The 19,624-nt window shown below is 30.0% G+C and overlaps 1 protein-coding gene and 1 long non-coding RNA gene across 2 annotated transcripts; both read left to right on the forward strand.

The window, feature by feature from the left end:
* Positions 1-375: 375 nt before the first annotated feature.
* Positions 376-7,533, forward strand: LOC127714021 (uncharacterized). Its single transcript, XM_052219970.1, has 9 exons — positions 376-515; positions 831-935; positions 1,479-1,556; positions 2,008-2,076; positions 2,943-2,993; positions 4,438-4,560; positions 5,010-5,045; positions 6,360-6,377; positions 7,503-7,533. Exons 2-9 carry the CDS (start codon positions 862-864, stop codon positions 7,531-7,533), a joined length of 480 nt encoding a protein of 159 aa, XP_052075930.1. The 5' UTR covers positions 376-515; positions 831-861.
* A 1,574-nt stretch (positions 7,534-9,107) lies between these two features.
* On the forward strand, positions 9,108-12,982 carry LOC127715389 (uncharacterized). The gene is made up of 2 exons (XR_007988375.1): positions 9,108-9,418; positions 10,812-12,982. It is a non-coding gene; the product is annotated as an uncharacterized LOC127715389 (long non-coding RNA).
* The last annotated feature ends 6,642 nt before the right edge of the window (positions 12,983-19,624 follow it).

A 19,624-nucleotide genomic window follows, 5' to 3' on the forward strand; every position in this document is an offset into this window, starting at 1 on the left:
GGCATTCAATTAGATAAATTAAAAATAAACTTGGGAAAAAAAACATTATTTTATTCTAGGCTAATCAACCAAGAAGATGTGGAAGAGAACCAAAGAAGACAAGATGAATTAATAGAAGAAAATGATTCCAAGCAGCAGATAAGCAAATTGAAAGCTATGTAAATATATAATATTAGTGTAATCGATGTTGCGATTGCACAAGTTTCATTCAACACATGAGTTCTAATTAGTTGATATTTGTTCTGATGAAAGGGAAGTAATCCAATATAAACCATGTTCCATTAACCTTTACCTATCTATTTTTCTTCCGATTCTTAAATTTATTATGCATTAGTGATAAGTTATGCCTTTTCGCCTATGATTTATGATATTCAATAAGAAGTTAAACTTGAAAAATACATCGTTTGTTCTAGGTTAATCAATCAAGAAGAAGTGGACGAGAACCAAAGAAGAAAAGATGAATTATCCGAGGAAAATGATGCTCTCAAGCAGAACATAAGTGAATTGCAAGCTAGGTAAATATGTAACTCAACTATAAATAATTTTGCAATCACATATACTTACAAATATTTCCAAACACATTTGATTGTTCGAGAAAGTAAAATTGAATATAATTTTTCTACTTATTGTGTATGTAGCAATCACTATGCCATCTTTGCATGCATGGTTATAAATGCTTATCATTCTGATAATCTGAATCAAATGAAGTTTGAACTTGGTTTTGCTGTCATCAATCGACAAAATAGATTAACACCGCAATACGAACAATTTGCATGCATTGAAAATAAAGGTTAAGAATAGAAAAAGATATAAACATTTGTCTTTAATAGAAACAAAGAGGATCTAGAAAGGAGAAATCAAATGGAAGAACATATAGAGTCACTAGAGAAGGAAAAGAACATATCTCAGCTGACAGTTTTGGAATATGAGAAAAAGTAATTCCATTAATTGCTGCATTATTTGACAAATTTGTAAATTTACATAATAATAATAATAAAAAAAAGATACAGAAAGAATGAATTAAAAGAATTGAAAATAGATGATTTTTCCCGGGAGATCTAGATGCGTTGTTCATAAATTAAACAAATAACAAAATTCGTTTGAGGTAAAAACATGAAGGAATAGTTACTTCTTTACAACTCAACAAACCATATTCTAAATTGTGAATGCTTTACTAAATGAATAACTATCATTAATATACAACGTTGCATCCTCATATTTCATGGCAATATAAATGGTCATCTCTCCAGGACTACTTGCACTGATGGAGCATCCTCCACATTTACAAAGTGACTGAGAGAATGATGGAGACATACACTATATGAATAGTTGATGAAAATGTACTCCAACGATCACTGCTGGTATTAAAACAATGACCTTTGTTTTGAAAGATCATTGTCAAAAGCAATAAATTGTATAATAGTTATGTTAATGTGTTTTAAAATTTTAATAAGAAATCAATTTCTTATCGATTTTAGAACAAACGACAATGCAAATATATCAGAAAAAAATCAACACAAGAAAGAATTGGACAAGAAAACAAAAGACCTAAAGGAGTAAGTACAAGATCTCAAAATATACAACAATAGGTTCAAGCATAATTCGACTTTTGATGAATCACTTAAATGTCTCTGTTACGTGTACTTTTTTCCCGTCAGATCCGAACAAATATTAAAAATACTCATAATAATCAAGTCAAAAAAAGAAGTATGACATTTTTTTATAATCGTCATCTAACCTTTTATCTTATTCATGTACTAAGCAAAGCAATTTCACTGGTTACAGTAGGCAAATTACTACTTGAATCAGTCAATTTATGATACGTCGGAATGAGTTTTGTTTTCTTACTAAAACTGACACCATGTGCTAGAATTTTGTGATGACAGACGCATTATGAAGAAGGAGTGAACGGTTAAATTCATGTAAGCAGATTGCTGATTGATTATATGTATTGCATTTGGGAGTAAACAATTCAATCACAATTTACTGTTGACAATGTACTTTCAGACTGTTGAGTATAAAAGAAAAATATGAACAAGAAGTTGAAGAACTGAAACAGGAACTTAGTACTATAAGGTATTTATTCAGTGACTTTTACTCAACATGTATTATCATTCATTTATAGTAAATACGCGGGTGATACCTAGAGGACATTCAAAACTCGTAAGTCGAAATAAACTGACAACGCCATTTGAAAAGACAAACGATTTATGGAGAACCTAGTCCACAAAACACTATAGAGAAAACTAAAGTTTGAACAACATTAAAGACATTCCAATCGGGGGTGATTTCAGATGCCGAGGAAGGGTTAACGGATACCTTTTCACATATGACAAACAAACAGAGAAATAAAAATGACTTGTGAGTCAGGATAATCAACGCAATGACGCTATAATATACCTAAACATTAAAGCGACACAATACAAAAAAAAAAGAAAAATAACAGAAAGAGACAGGTCAATAGTATTTGTTTTACATATGACAACACAAATAAAATTTTAACAATATAGCAATCTACATGATATCAGGCTACTACACTATTTAAGTGGCAAATTCCATTAAAATCTATTTTTCCTTTAAAATTTGAATGCAAATGTTATCGATGATTTTTTCATTGGTTTAAATCATGAGAAAATAGTTTATTCATCCATCTAATGCCACCTGCTCCTGACACAGTTTTTGCATTCGAAAGGTTAAAGAAAATCAACAAAAGATTTAATAAATGAAGCAAATTAGAAAATACCAAAAAGCAAATGAAAAACAGCAATCTATTGAATGAATGTTAGCTTGGTCAACCTTTAGTCAATCATCAATTGCATCCACCCAATGTTAGAACATCTGATTTAAAGATTCCAAAAAAATTATTTCTAATATTGAAAATTAAAAAAAATAAAGATTACCCTTGTTATAGATGATTCAGTAATTGAAGGTTTACTTTTCAGAGATGTAGACTGTAAGAAACGGATTTTACTACAAGACGTGCAAAATCATCGGTATTTTATTATGGATGATAGTAACACTTTTAAATGCAACAGGAAAGATACATGTGTTAATTAGATGCACATTGGGCTATACTTGAAATCTAACAATGGAAAATTAATGATTAAAACTTATTGTTTTGGCCTTTCGAGATTAGCATAAGCTGACGTCATTAAGTGATTCAGAAGTACACATATACTGATATAAATAGAAATAATTCATTACCAAAGCCGAAAATCTAATCAAATGCAAAATCCCCAAAACCAATGAATAAAAATAAAACCTTTTTCTTTGCGTCTTAGAGCTTTTCTGGATTTTCCTTTATTAAGATAGCTCAAATCCTAACATTTGAAAGCAATGTATATATAAATACTCAGACACGTTAGAATACATCAAATGACATAGTTACGAACCTGATCTTGAACAGTATCAATTTTGTTTTAGAAATTTACCTGTGACGTCTTTTTTGTGGCGTTTACCCAGTCGTGTGAAAGACAGTTCGTGGTTCTGTTGTGCTGTTTGCGTGCTGGCTTATGTTGTTTTACGTGGTCGTTTTTATTCTGTGGTTAGCATGTCGAAATGTACTATTGTATTGTTTATTTGTGTATTTCTCTGTCCTGAATGTTCTTGCATTTATTTGTACTGTATTCCTGTAATGTAATGCTTTCATTTTACTGTTATATTCAACATTGCCATAAAAGTGAGAGGTTTGGCTAGCCACAAAACTAGGTTCAACCCACCATTTTTTTCTTAAAATGTCCTGTACCAAGTCAGGAAAATGGCAGTTGTTATCTTATAGTTCGTTTCTGTGTGTGTTGCATTGTCGTTTGTTTTTTGTTCACTTTAGTGTTTCTGTTGTTTCGTTGTTTTCCTCTTATAATTTATGTGTTTCCCTCGGTTTTAGTTTGTAACCCGGATTGGTTTTTTTGTCTCAATCGATTTATGACTTTCGAACAGCGGTATACTACTTTTGCCATTTTTTTTGGATCCATATGACCAAAAAAGGACATAAACAAAATTATTAAACTCATTTAAAGTCAACTTTCTAATAAAACCCGAAAGTTAATTAGACGCCAAAGTTTTTGATAAAAAATCACCGAATGAATATGTATTGTCGATTATACGTTACTAGTAATAGATTTCGTAAATGTGCACAGGGGAAATAGTTTAGTATATATGAATGCATTTATTAACTAACATTTTGATCATCAGAAACTTGTTTTATATGACTTTTATCAAAACATAAGGAGATGGCATATCTATCGACAAGACACAATAGTACGACAATGCAAACAGCTACAGTTTACAGTATTGACATTAACAATAAAATGAGCAAATCCAAAACAGTATAATCAGCCATGAAAAGGCCGCACATAACCAAATATGAACATGCAAAGCAAATCTTATAGAATAATATTATGTTAACAATTAACACTTTGTATAACAATATATAAATAGAATTTCCATGTCTGAAATGACACGAGATAAGAATCAGAAAGCGATAGAAGATTACCAACAAAAAATTATGGATGCCAAAAAGACGATTAAAACGTATAAAGAGGAGATGGAAGATTATCGAAAGTAAGTAGTGCGATTAATTGATTTTGGAATTCACCTACAATGTAAAAATAAAGCATATATCCATTTTGAACAAACATAAACTAGCAGTATTGATTACCTGATTTATTGGTGTTAACTTCCCCTTCAGTTGTTCGACTACTTAGATCACTCTGACACCAAGGCCCCACCTTGGAGTATTGAAATTCCTTTAAGATATGTTATATGTTAGGCAATAATCAAGTTCAGTAAATGAAACAACAGATTAACAGCAGTCATGTGAGAACAAAATATTTTGTTTGTTAAAATATTCATGTGTGACTTATGAGTTCACTCTATAATTGTTCAAAGAACTTCATAATTGATGATAAATTACACAGGTTTTTTTAAGCAATGTATGAACATGTTGAAATAATAATGAATTTTAGTTCCATTTTAACATATACTTAAAAATATCTTAATTTAAATTTCAGACCGGTCGTATGCAGATATTCATGCAATTCCTGTAGGTAAGTTTGTGTGTGTTCGAAAAGCTGAATTTTAGCTATTTTATACTGCGTGAATAGAAACGCGGACATTTAACATATCTGTAATCAAGTCTCGTCTCACAGTCGAAAACATATTGTAAAGTTTATGTGTAGAATGTCTATCAAATACGACGTGTTTATGTATTATAAATATGTCAACCTGCATTTTTGTACTAGTGGATTGTATAGTTGCTTAAATTTAAGTTATTTGGATATTGGTGGAGAGTTGTCTTATTGGAATCATACTACATCTCATTATTCTATATTTTTCTTCATCTATTATTATCTTGATTAATATGACCTAACGTTGACCGAGTGAATAAAATTACTCAACATGTTTATCTGTTTGCAATTTGATTTCGATGTATAATGGAAATTAGATTTAGAAAATAATACACTATTCCCAATTTAAAATACTACACAAATTCTCTTGACCATAACAGTTATTATTATAAATTTTGTTTCACATTGTTAAATGACGTATTCATCACATCTGCGCGCTCTCCCTGTAATCCTCACCCCCACAAAAAAAGTAAAACAAAAACAAAAATCTCCAATATTAAATTTATCAATTCACGATGAAAAAGGTTTCGAGTTGATTAAACATGTGTAAAAGGACGATTTTTAAAGAGCTTTTCATATAAAGCGTGAATATCTAAGCTCTAAATAGGCTATTGATAGAGGTGTTGGTGAAAAGGGTCAAGAACTGCTTCAGAATTTCAACCACACCAAGGACAGGAAAGCATAGAGCATAGGATTCAACAAAATAGATATAATATTAGATAGGTTTTCTGTTAGAACAAATATGATAGATATTTTTCGATGCCTATACACTGTGTAATCCCGTACTTAAATGAATTAAAGTTGATCAGTTGTTATTGAATTTGACGGAACATTTAATTTCATGCTACTTTTAACGTTATTAAATGCATGCTGATATCAAATTTATTTTTTTTTGGTTCTAATCATTGTTTAGCTGTAATAATTTATGATAATAGCCATTACATTTTCATTTGAAACTGTAGCAAAAAACAAGGACCATAGTCAAGCCTAATATAACATATTCGTTCCTCCTCTCTTTTTTGCATTTAAACAAATATCATCATAACCAATTTGTGGTCCATATTTGAGTAGTTTGTCGTCACTTAAAACAAAACCAATCGAAGAGTTATGAATGGTGCAATTTAAAATGTTACGGTTAGAAATAAAATGGTTTTGTACTTCATGAAATCATAAGAAATTATAATAACAACCTTATCTACGAGATGAAGTTATATTTATGATACTTTATTTCAGCAATATCACTAACTTAAGGTAAGTGCTTTTTATAGAATTGTAACAAAGAAAGTCTAGAAAAAAGAATTAGGCAAAACTTTATTTAAACATAAATCTAATATTGTAGATATTGTATATGTAGCTGTTTAGAAATAGTTTAATTCACAAACGCAGATATTGAAGTTTACATTAAGGCATGTGAGAGAGAACGACAATTATGACAATAACACAAATAGACGTAAAGGTGAATATAAATTTGAAAGTGTAAATATAGGCCAGTAATGCTGAAGATGATATTACAAATTCAATTTACATGAAATAGTAAAAGAAGCTAATCTTTTTTTTACTGATTAGCATGTACATTTTTTAATAATACATGAATGTATAGGGACTAAGTATTCAATCTGTGTTGACTTTATTGCAATCTTCATTCAGCTGTATAATCTCACTGGTAAACATATTGATTATAGATCGGAGGAAATACTACATTTGAAGTTTATACAGATTTTTAATAGAAAAATCTCCTAAAAGTACAAAGCTTATAATTTGTTACTCCAGACGCGAGTACAGTCCTTGGGTGGTGTAAACTTCCCACTAACACCATACAAAATAACACCATTCACCATACACCATTACACCATACACCCTGTGCCATTACACCAAACACGTTGCACCTTTGCACCATACACCTTACACATTACACCACAATGCAATTTAATTTCAAAGAAAGCGTGCGACTACAAAATTATTTATTTATTTTAAAAAACGAATTTTGATCGCAATATTGTAAATTAATGTATAAATTTAAAAATCAGTTCTTATCAATATTTTGCATAGTTTTTAATGTCGTACACCATTCATTCACACCATTCCCGATCGCACGTTACACCATTATACCATTCCCCTTACACCATACACCATAGCACCATACACCTTCTACCATTGCAACATATGCCATAGACCGTTACACCATACACGTTTTTCTAAAGTTTACACCATCCAAGGGCTGTAACGTCAACAAAAGACTGATCATTGGCAATCAGATCTAATGACAGGCTAGATTAAAAACGAATTTGAATAGCATTATTAAACGAAAACAATAGTTCGTTAACAAATATGATTGTTCAGGACTTATATAACCCTATATTCCTTTGCTTTTTTCAGAATTTCTCAGGGAACAGCACCGAAACCGTAAGTTTTCACACTGTCATATAACATATTTAGGTACAAACAAACAAACATTGAGAATAATAAGTAGATACAATTATTATAAACCTTTTGAATAATTTCAATTACAATTCTGTTTTCTTTTTCAATTGGACTCGTAGTTCGTCTTTGTTCCTTAATCATTATCTTTTTTCCGTTGAGATGTCAAACACTAGATAAAAAACCTAAATTGTACACTAATTTATTTAATTGAATCTGCATATATAATTATATTTAGAAAACGTTTTCAGTGACATTTTTGTATTTAACTCATTGCTAAAGAATTTTACTAACAGTTGCATATCTAAGAAATAACTATATAAGCACAACACTAAATAGTTTTTATTATTCTACGTTTTGTAATACGAACAAAAGGAACTTAATCGTCGTAACATATTTTCCAGGGAACTTATTCAGTAAGTATATATTTTTATTATATCTAAAACACTCGAATATATGGAGAAAAATATAAATGAAGACAGCATGTAGAAAAGGGAGATGTGGTGTGATTATTCGATAACCATAGTATGGTCACAACTCAGTCATTGTTTACGTCTTTGATGTGCGGAGAATATGTTTAAATATGAGTTTGTTTGCAGTTAAGTATTGGATTTCATGTGACGCAATGTTGCCATTACTACAACACTGACATACTAGGGATGCAGAAATAAAAATATGATGCAAGGGTTGCAAATTCAACATTGTTATATGGTATTGACGTTTAATAGGATCCGTAGAAATTTATCAAGTATTGAAACATTTTTATCTATTTTGTTTGTAGTAATACCATTTATACATTTTCATTAAAGAACCAATAATCATAATTGTCCTTAAGATGTATCAGTCTTGTTTAATATATGTCTTTTGTTTTTGGTAATAAGCTATTACTATATCTTTGAAGTTTCATATTGTGTCCTCTGTTTTGCATGTGTATCAATTAGCCATTAGACGTGTATGAGACACGATTGATTGAATGTATTTAAATTCTGTAAACAATTATTTTGAAATTGTCCAGGATAGTGTATCCATGCATTAAATATGATGTCATAAATGTAAATAATATATGCATATATAAGACTAAAGAATGACATGATTTTACATCGATATATTTTAAGAAGATTAAGTATTTTGAACTTGTTTTCAGGAAATATGATGAGTTTTCGAATCAGTATTATGTAGTTATAGTAAATTGTTCACGTTTGTTTTTAGGGAGGAAGATAGGGTATATGTTTGACAATACTATCGATTTCATCAACATTTATAAAGTAAAGTGGTATTTTTCAAATGACCTTACTGTACCGTTTGAGTCTCCACCTATTGGCATTTTAAAGGAGAAGATTCGGAAACTAAAGTCGTGTTAAACATATTTTCATTTTTATATCAGGGAATAGGACCACAGTTAATGGATGTCTTAAATTATATATAACTATATCCCCTTTATGAAATGTAGAGTTAATGGTAGTTATTTTGGTACCATTTGTCAAATCTATTCAATATCCGAATAGGGTGTTGAAGATGCAGAACTTGATTATCGAATGGGATATAGACATATTGCTATTGTTAAAGATCGTATCATGACCTCTGTATAAATCAGAATTATGGAAAGCAGCTGTTTCATTGAAATTCACCGACACACAATCGGCTAACGAAGATGTAAATCAAATTTCTGTGTGTGTCCTTAAATCAGTTTCATAATTCAAATATCTGTGTGTGTCCTTAAATCAGTTTCATAATTCAAATTTCTGTGTGTATCCTTAAATCAGTTTCATAAAGATCGTGATTTCTGTTCAAACATTGTTTAATGCAATATTTTCTATGTCATGTGTACATTGTAAATAAATCTTCTTTTTTATTAGGAATTGTAACAAATGTGGGTAAGTAACTTAAACAACGTTTATGAAAGAAATAATGTTTAGATATCAAACATTTAAAAGAGAACAAGCATTTATTGTATAAGTAATAAAATGCACTTTAAAAGTTTAAAGAACGTTTAAATGGCGGTGGTAATTTTAAGCATTCAAAACAGTGACTTTAAAGTTTCCAAACAGTCGACATTATACTATTATTCAACAAAGCTTGGTGTATATATTTTTGTAAGGTAACAATTTGGAAATTGAATCAATAATAATAAATCACAGGTGTCGATATGAATTATTATCGATACGGTCTTAATTATAAATTAACTGTTTACAAACCTTTGAATATTTCGAGATACTTAGGATTTTCGACCCCAGGAATAGATTACCTTAATTTAGCTGTATTTAGCAAAACCTTTCGGAATTTGGGGTCCTCGATGCTTTTCAACTTCGTTTTTTAATTCTCGCTTCGCTGATGAGTCTTGAGTAGAGGAAACGCGCGTCTGGCGTACACAATTTTAAGCCAGGTATTTATGATGTGTGTAATTCCACATTGATTGTTAAATACTTTCAAGTATATTTTATACTTTTATATGCATGGAAAACAAGTATTTTCGCGATCACTTTGTTTATTGTACCATACATGTTAAGACATATAATAGCCCACATAATACACAATAAAATAATCACATGTGCCGCGGAGGGATATATTGCATTTCTACGTAATTTTGGGAATATTTTATGAAAATATTTTTTATCAAAAATGTCAAAGATAGTTTTGAAATGAAAAAAAAAAAAAATAAACAAAAAGGCCACATAAAGTGCGATGTTTATATATTTATGGATAATGGCATGAAGTTAATACATATTTATGACGGACTTATTTCAATTCAGGTTAAATTTTAAATGTGTTAAACACAGATGTAGTGGCATAATTTGCTATTTTTCCATTTTGAAATTCGATAGAGATCTTAATTGTCAACCACTTCATAGTTGAGGACATCAAGGAAGGATGGGGGATTAATTACAAAATCGTATTTAGGAACTAATTGTTTAGAGAAATACATTCTGTTACTATGGTTACCAACGTCATATGTTTTTTGATTAGATTCAAAATCACAATCCTCACCATTCTTTCATAATAAAATGAGTAATGCCTCATTGATAATATGATAATTTATCTGTGAAAAATCTTTGGCTACTTGAAATAGCCGTTGCAGTTTGGTTGTTCTACTGTTTTTATCGAATCGTTAGTACTACGAAAGCAAATAAATGCATTTAATGAAAAGCTAAATAGTTTCAATAAAGACATAGATTATTTAAAAAAAAAAAACAATTGTATATAACATTTATATTTCTTTTGATCTCTGAATTCATAATGTATTTTCTGATGACCTAATTTGTTTTATAGACCTAACACATTGCATGCATACAGTGGTTCAGCGTGTTAGATGGAGGACGACAATGCTAACTTAAAGCAAACAGAAACTGTAATTCCAAAGTGTTCAACCAACTATATATATACATTATTTGAAAAAAATGTATAACAACAACAATAATAAAAAAAAAAACAGTTTGAAAAACACGCGTGCAAATATTTAGTCTCTTCAGTTGTTTTCCTACACATGTATACAAATAGACAAGAACAAACTCATCGTTTCGAAATTATCTACGCATCTGTGTGGTTATCAAACGAACCTCGTTGAGTCGAAGTCAAAGGGATTGCATGAAAGTATTCTTCTTATCCGAGGTTCGACTCAGCCAATGAAATCGATGTAGGCGTAAAGTATTTATTTTTGGGTTTCAATACACAAATACTTGTTGAAAGCGAAACATATACAATAATTACAGTTTTATAATCATTTTACTTCATCCTAATTTGTCTCAGTATGTTATTGTTAATTGTATAAGCATGGCACTATCGCACGTTGTAATTTTTTAGCATAAAAGGCCAACCCGTTAATAATCAATGAAAATTCTAGCCAAAGTGTCATGTCTTAAATATAATATAAACTGACACGTTTTGGTGTCTAAAATAGATATTTATGTGTGTATTCAATATAAGCGCATGGTGCATTAGATATTTATGTGTGTATTCAATACAAGCGCATGGTGCATTAGTCGCCATTTTACATCGGGGAATGGGAATTAATGAAGGATAAATGTATTCAGAAAAAGCCTGTGATTTGTGTATTTTTGTACATATTGTTGTGTTGTTGTATACTTTTTAGACGTATGTATATACCACCTCCCTCCAGAAAAAAAAATCAAAAATAAAGATCCATCAATTAATATTTCAAATTAAGATAGTATATAGTTCCGGTTGGCTATACTTTTATAGCATCTCGGCTTTGAGATGAGGACTTGGTTAAATGCCTGATTAGGAACGTTTGCTATGTATGCATTAAAAAGACTATGCAGTTAATCATGTTAATGGTCAAAGCAATGTTGATCCCTTCGTTAATTCGATGTTGTCCTAATATTAAACTGTGTATAGAAAAATGCACAGCTAAAACTGATTATATTACTGTTTTTTTCTTTTGAAAGGTAAGCTAATCTAAGCTGAATTCCTACTTTCATCACAATATGTAAATTTCAAACACGATTGTTGCAATTTTTGAAAAAGTGGCTTGACAAATTATTTCTTATATAAAGGAATTATTTATCACAGAACAATAATTATTTCTATCTTAATTCCTAGGAATTGAATAAATATACATGTTGTGGTCATAAATTGGTGCTATAATTTATTGAAAGTAAAGTCGAAACTCGTTAAGTCGAAGTCGAAGGGATCGGACTAAAATATTCTAATCATCTGAAGTTCGACTCATCCGAGATCGAGTGTGTCGTCATAAATTTGGAATGAATGAAATTCGGTATGATATTTGTGAAAACTAAATATTTTGAACAGTGGGCCTTTTTTCGACATGATAACTCGTATTTGTGGATTGAAACTCCCTATTATCAGTCCATCATATTAATTAAACACACAAGTACAGATACAAAATATTCACGATTGAAATTAAAACAAAAATATTTTCAAAGGTCTGTCTTTTTAAATTATGGAATCACTCGCAGAACGAAACAAGTTCTGAAAGATCTCTGATGAGGGTCGTCTGCTTTGTATTCAATTATTGTAAATTTGCTATATTTGTCTTCAAATAATTAATTTTAAATTTATGACGACACACTCGACCGCGGAATAGTCGAACCTCGAATAATTGGAATACTTTCATCCGGTCCCTTCGACTTTGATTTAACAAGGTTCGACTGTAATGTAAAAATAAAATAAAATAAATCACATTTACAAGGATATTTGCCTAAATACAATTTGTTATACCATCACAAAAATGATCAAAACCTTCAATTTTGTTCAGCATGCCGCAATCGACATTATGTACTTAAAAATCTCTCGATTATGTGTATTTGAGTTTGTAGAACTCGTATGCATTTGTAATTGATTAACTGTCAGTCAATCAAGTTTATGCTGTTCAACAATACACTAGTGATTTGTTTGCGTTCATTTTCCCTTAATTATACACAGTGAAAATTTACATTACCCAAATTGTCATCAAATTGCAACCCCCCCCCCCTCAACCCCTCCCCCGATATACCGTATGTTATCCGTGAGTTAATTGCTTGTTCAATTAAACATTAAATATTCCCGTTTTCACTTATTTTTTTATGTTGTTTTTACACTTTATATACGGTAAATGTACAAACATATCATATATACATGTATATATATATATATTCAGATACCTTTATTATATGTTTTGTTTGTAATGATTACTTTTGTATATTACTAAATAATAATCGGAGCCACATGATTGGAATAGTAGTAACATGATTAAGTTCTGCAAACAATATTGCAAAGTAAATATTGAAATCGAAGCCATGTGTATTTAAGACATCATACATCTGTCTGAAAGTTCTTTAAAACGATTAAACTGAATTAAATCACACCTGAAGTAGAAGTATTTTTGATCGCGATAATAATCCGTTGTAGAGGAACAGGTTCTTAAACTTTTAGATATCATCTATTTTCAAAATAATTGGTTGTTCATTTCCACTTTGTCATTGTTCACATGTTATTGGCCACTACGTCCCGTTGATTAACATGATCAATACGGAATATCTTCTTAGCTTCTCCATGTTCTCTTGTGTGGATTTTGACCACCAGTACCTAATTTATTAATCTATTTGACATCGTTATGGTTGTCATACCTCTAACATGTCTAAAGAGACAATTAGTTTTCTTCTCATTCTTACAGCGTGGTTTTGTTTTACAATTTCATAATAGACATATATTTTTCTTATTTATAATATTTTCAACTATGCATAGAATTTGTATCATTTGTTTAATTTTATAATAAATATAAACAGATAAAATAAGTTTTGTTTAATATAAGTAGAGTTTTGTAATACTTAGGACGACAAGGATCAAACAAATGAGATCGTCAGTGCTGCAAAACAAAAATGAGAACGTACCCTTTTTAAAGGTACTTCAACTTACTTAGAAAAGTACAAATACTTCTATGTTGTCAAAATGTACGGATAAAAAATCTGAACCTGCTGCGTTATTTCAGTATTTTTAAATGAAAGTAAATGTATTTTATTCCTATCATGGTTTTAGGTATGACGTTTACAAAAAAATAATGTTTTGGGAGATTTGAGGGAAAATGCAAACAATGTTGAGATGAAACGAAATTAAAAAAAAACAAGGCTTATAATTTTGAACGTGAGTTGCGCTTTTTCGTCTACATAAGGCGCAACAAGTTCAAAGTCAAAAGAAGTACGAAGGTGGTGTGCATTGAACACCCGAATTTCCGAAATGTTTTGCCAAATACAGCTTTGGTTATTTATTTCTTTGGTAGAAAATCCTGAGTATTTCGAATAATTCAAAGTCTTAAACAGTTAATCAATAACTATGACCATATCAATGATGACTACTTGATTTTGGTGACTACAAATCATACTTTCTTGTGAAATACGTTATATTGACTATGATATGTCTAATACAATGATATTAATACGGATAATTATCTTTTTAATAAGGTTGTGGATCAATTCTAGTTGTGCCAAATACTATATGTAAAATCAAGTACAAAATTATGGTTTTGCATTAAAATGTTCACGGAAAACCGCCTTTTTCATTTATCAATTATATAAACAACATTTTGAAATATTTGAAGTGTCGTACTATTGATTATCAGTCTATAGATCATACGAATCGAGAAAACAGTGTAGCGATATTTTCTTTTGTTAACGAGATGCATTGATGGAAAATCACCGATGAATATCACATTTTTAAAAACAAATGATGATTTTTCGGTAAATAAATGTTTTTCTTTTATAAAACAAAACGTATCTAATAGGATAAACTAAATGATCAACTGGAAACTAATCTTTTACTCCTACGAAACTTGTTTAAAAAGAAATCTAAACAAAGGTAGGGTGTATCACGTTCATAGTCCTTTGGAACACACTGTGGTCTTTTTGCTATTGTGTTACTTTATTCTGATAAGGATTTATATAAGTCTTGTAAGGGTCACACAAGAAGAATAAAAATAAGCAATTATCATCATTCATCTATACATTCCTCTGTGTGGATGATGTTATTTTCCTGAAGAATTCACGTTTGATAACTGTCATTCTATCACAAGTAATTTGAAATAAGGATATCAAATATTGATATACATGTAGTTATGTCTGTTTCATATCTTTATTCATAGAGAAATAATCTTTTTGAGAGAATACATGATTTTAATTTTTTCCATTATGAAGTGCCCATTACTATGAAGCATCATTTCATCAGCATCGTCCTATGGAGTATTTTTTTTCCAGTTGACACGACACTTATTGGTCTTAAAACGTTGTTAACATGGATAATGACATAGAGAAAGTTTTATGGACTCGTTCATGGTTTGCGTGACTGTTTAGAAATGTCATTGTCACTGATGACCAAAGACATGTTGCTCAATCTTCTGATTTAAATGTAGGCCTTTGTTAGCTCTTGTTTGTATGTTGGTCTTGCTTTGTTTTAGCAATGGTCTTCTAACATTCTTTTTATGTCTCGGAAAAAGTTAAAGGATCATAGAGTAATCGCTTTGTTCGTCCGTTCGTCCGCTCTGTCGTCTTTACATTCGTCCGTTTATCCGTCCGTCCCTCTGTTCTAATGTCCGAAACAAATTGTTTTCTGATGAAAACATTAATATCCCTTGCTTAATCAGACTGAAACCTATACAGATTAAAAACACTGGAATTGGAAACACATTTGTTAAGAACTTCAACATTAAACCTTCGAGGCATCGATTCATAAAATAATAGTTAGAGAATAGTCCTTTAATACTAAAACTGTATTCTAATTCTATTTGTTTTTGTATTTTCAGACCGTATTTGAGAACCATAAGAACTATATAAACATTTAGGAGAAATTCTACTGTTTATGAAAGTGTGGTTCAGTCTTGAAAGATAATAATAGAATTACAAATTAAATAAGAATAAAAGCAAATGTAATTTCAAAATGTCCCAATTCAAATACAATTAAACAAAATCAAAATTGTTGTTCTTCCTACTTCATAACGTAATAACAAAGATGACTGTTTTAAAGTTATGTATTTCCTTATTTTAGCAAAATGATCACTTCAAAGTAAGTTTTGTATTATCCAACAAACACGGTTTTCATTTATATCATGCTGGCTATTGGCAAATAAGTTAATACTCACTGTGCTTTTCATCGTAGAAGACTTAAACACTTCTTACGTGACGATGAAGGAAAATTATATAAATTAAATAAACCTTTAAGTTGTTTTCAAATTTTCTTTCTCGAAAACCCAGCACTCTTTAGCCTTATAATTAGAACAAAATCAAAACCTTTCGGGTGAATTTTCAAACAATGATGTATTCGTTGTTTTGCACATGGTTATAAATAACCATGACCACATATTCTGAAGATATATCTTAGCAATCTTAAGCATGTTAAAGTACAACTCAAATAACTTTCTGAACAGCATATAATTTATTCCAGACAAATACAAATATATATGTTGAAAGAATAGAAAAACATAACATCATCAAGCAATTGTATAGTTTTTTAAAGATTGATTGATTAAAAAATTGTCTTTTAATGCTTAAACCAAATCAGGAATACGACAGGGTTCCGTTGGTTGATATAGTTGGGTGTTTAATTTAGTCAGGATTATACATTTCCCCCTTTTTGAAATTACCTTGGTATTTTTTATAACACTTGTTTAACATGTTTAAATTAAATAACGTTTCTGTATATGTAAAATTCCCTTTAACACAACAATTTAAGAAAATTTCCCAGTTTTGAAATTTTGTGTAATATTTCATACATATAATATAATTTCAAAAGTAAGTTTTCATCTGGAAAAGGGTAATTTTCTGGAGTTGATAATGTTTTCAGATTGTTTTTTAATCTAATTATATTAATATAAAAAATGAAATGGATAACGATATAAGCAGGTGAGATACGATTGTCAAGAAAGACAACTATCTACCAAAGAACACCGGAGGAGGCTCTACTAAACCAAAAGTAACAGTAATGATGAAAAAAATAAGATTACATTGTTTCTTATTACACATTATACATTTAAATAATTTTAATTAATTTGAAATTCCAACCATTCATTAGATCAGCTTTGTTAAGTCAAGGATAGGTGTTCAATCCAAGGTATCTTGCCTTTTTTTATTACTAGGATGATTAACATTATCAAAATGATAACCCTCTATCCCATTTACGGTAATTAAATTATCACATATATTTTAAATCAAGGCTGTTGATGATTTAAAATAATTATTCTGTTCTGATATGCAACATAAATCTATTGTTTGCTTGTTGGAAAGAAATATTTGGAGATTTTTAAGATTATTAATTAGAGAATCAACTTGCTTAGCACACACGCTGTTTGTGAGAGATCACAGCAGAGCATCTTTAAAATTGGAAATTTAGCTCCATTAATTGATATCGGATAACATTTCTTGCATTGAATACTGCAATGATTTACTTTGTATGAAAAACAAATAAATAAAAAGAGGACTTTTTATTTTACATTGCAATTGACAACAGATAAAATGTGAATATCAACATGATCAGTATTACGCATTCTTTTTTGTTCCCCATTTTTCATTTTGATTCGAGTGAAATAAGAATTTTAACAAATTAAAACGAATGATTCAATACAGGTTGAGCATGAAAAAAAAAACAACAGCAACAAAAAACAAACAAAAAACCAAACAGGATATTTGTTAATGACTGCTTGAAACTTTAGAACAAACAAATTGCGTTCAAACAATTAAGTGAAATTGAACCTTTATCATTGTTTCGAATAAATAATAAATATGAAAGAAATACCAACTACGGACCTGGCAGATGATGTTAAAAAAACCTTCAAATTCAAATAAATGTCAAATATATGTTTAAGTTATAAATAAAACAAACTTTAGTTATGACAACCTATTAAAGATGAAATGCTTTTTAACATCGTTTTTTATATGGCCTCCCAACTGTTTTGATTCGAGCCCAACTGAGATAGATATAAGATGTGGTATGAGTTCTAATGAGACAACTCTCCATCCAAGTCAAAATTTATAAAGTAACCCATTATAGGTCAAAGAACGGTCTTCAACACGGAACCTAGGCTCACACCGAACAGCAAGCTATAAAGGGCCCCAAAAGTTACTAGTGTAAAACCATTCAAACGGGAAAACCAACGGTCTAATCTATATAAAAAACGAGAAACACTTATGAACTACATCAACAAACGACAACTTCTGAACATCAGATTCCTTGAGAGTCTTGTTTAGACGAAACGCTCGGCTAGCATTTCAGACTATTTTCGATGGGATTTATAACCAATGGGTCGATGCAACTGTTAGTGGAAGCGTGAACCAAAGAATATCACGTTCATTTTCCTGTTTATAAAATGTCTAGTCGTTGCCGTTTTTAACACAATTTTGGAAATTTTGGTGTTTAATGGTCTTCAACTTTGTATATGATTTGGCCTGCTAACTGTTTGATTCGAGTTCCTCTGATAGGTCTTGATTAAACGAAACGCGCGTCGGGAGTTCCAAATTAATACGGCTAATTCTCATAAGTAAACGAGTTTTCTCGTTCGAATTACTTAACATTTTGTCACAACATGTATATTCCTATGGATATAGATATCGATAGTAGATGTAAATAGTTGATACCAGACGAAACATAATAATAAACCGTTCAGATCATTAGAAGTGAGGTTTTCTAACGAAATAGTTCCATGACAATTTTTTTGTTTGTCAATTTCAGCGTTTCTCAAGGAATGCCACCATCACCGTAAGTACTAGTAGATGAACATTTCTTGTTTAACAAAAACAATAATATATTTGATTAAATGTTAATAGTTTAGAGTACAGTTTAATGTCTTCACCAAAGAAACTATGTTTTCTGGTAGATTATTTTGAATGAGAATGTATTCGTTATGATTTATTTTCTGACCAATGAGCTTGTATGTTACTTTAAACTGAGTTTCACGAATACCCAAGATTTGGATGATACGAACCTTTCCTTATTTTTCTACTGCCAGTTTACCGAGAGTCACCTCGGTATAAATGGTACAATAATAATTTGAAAATATCTGGTTGTAACGAAGATGTACGTATTTTTGAAATCATTTAAAAAAAGATACTTGATTTTTGTACAAGGTCTTTTCAAATTAACCTATTCAAGATAAAGGTAATGAATCATTATGTAAAGTGCTATGTATCATGTATACGTGCTTGTTTTCTATCAGTCACAATGTTTCCCTTAGTATAAAAATTTCGAGATATGTATCGAATGCTTTGTTCAAAATCAGCAAAAATAAATCTAAACCTCAATAAACCAAATGCAATTTTTTTACCAAAACCAGTACAATCACAATGCATCGTTAATTCGGTAGATAACAAATGAGATTATCCTTGTTTGTTTTCAGGCAAATTATGGGGTAAGTTTTATTTCTTAATTAAAGCAAAAAAAAAAAAAAAAAATGAAAATGGTTTTAAAGATATCTATGTATAAATGTATAAAATGCATATGTGGTATATGGTGTTTAATTTTCGCTTCGTTCGCGAATTTTCAACTGCAAAATTTACATCTACTTTTGACTTGTTTGGAGATAGATTATATATATAAAAAAAACTAAGAATTGATAGGCCTTCAAATATTCAAACACGACATTTGGG

Source organism: Mytilus californianus, unplaced genomic scaffold, assembly GCF_021869535.1.
Source record: "Mytilus californianus isolate M0D057914Y unplaced genomic scaffold, xbMytCali1.0.p SCAF_9, whole genome shotgun sequence".
In the NCBI taxonomy this organism is placed as follows: domain Eukaryota; kingdom Metazoa; phylum Mollusca; class Bivalvia; order Mytilida; family Mytilidae; genus Mytilus; species Mytilus californianus.

What these genes read in the sequence shown, in the direction of transcription:
- LOC127714021 (XM_052219970.1), top strand. Translation starts at nt 862, where the DNA reads ATGGAAGAACATATAGAGTCACTAGAGAAGGAAAAGAACATATCTCAG. An exon ending in GTTTTGGAATATGAGAAAAA is followed by an intron (nt 936 to 1,478) that starts GTAATTCCATTA and finishes TATCGATTTTAG; the next exon opens with AACAAACGACAATGCAAATA. An exon ending in AAAACAAAAGACCTAAAGGA is followed by an intron (nt 1,557 to 2,007) that starts GTAAGTACAAGA and finishes ATGTACTTTCAG; the next exon opens with ACTGTTGAGTATAAAAGAAA.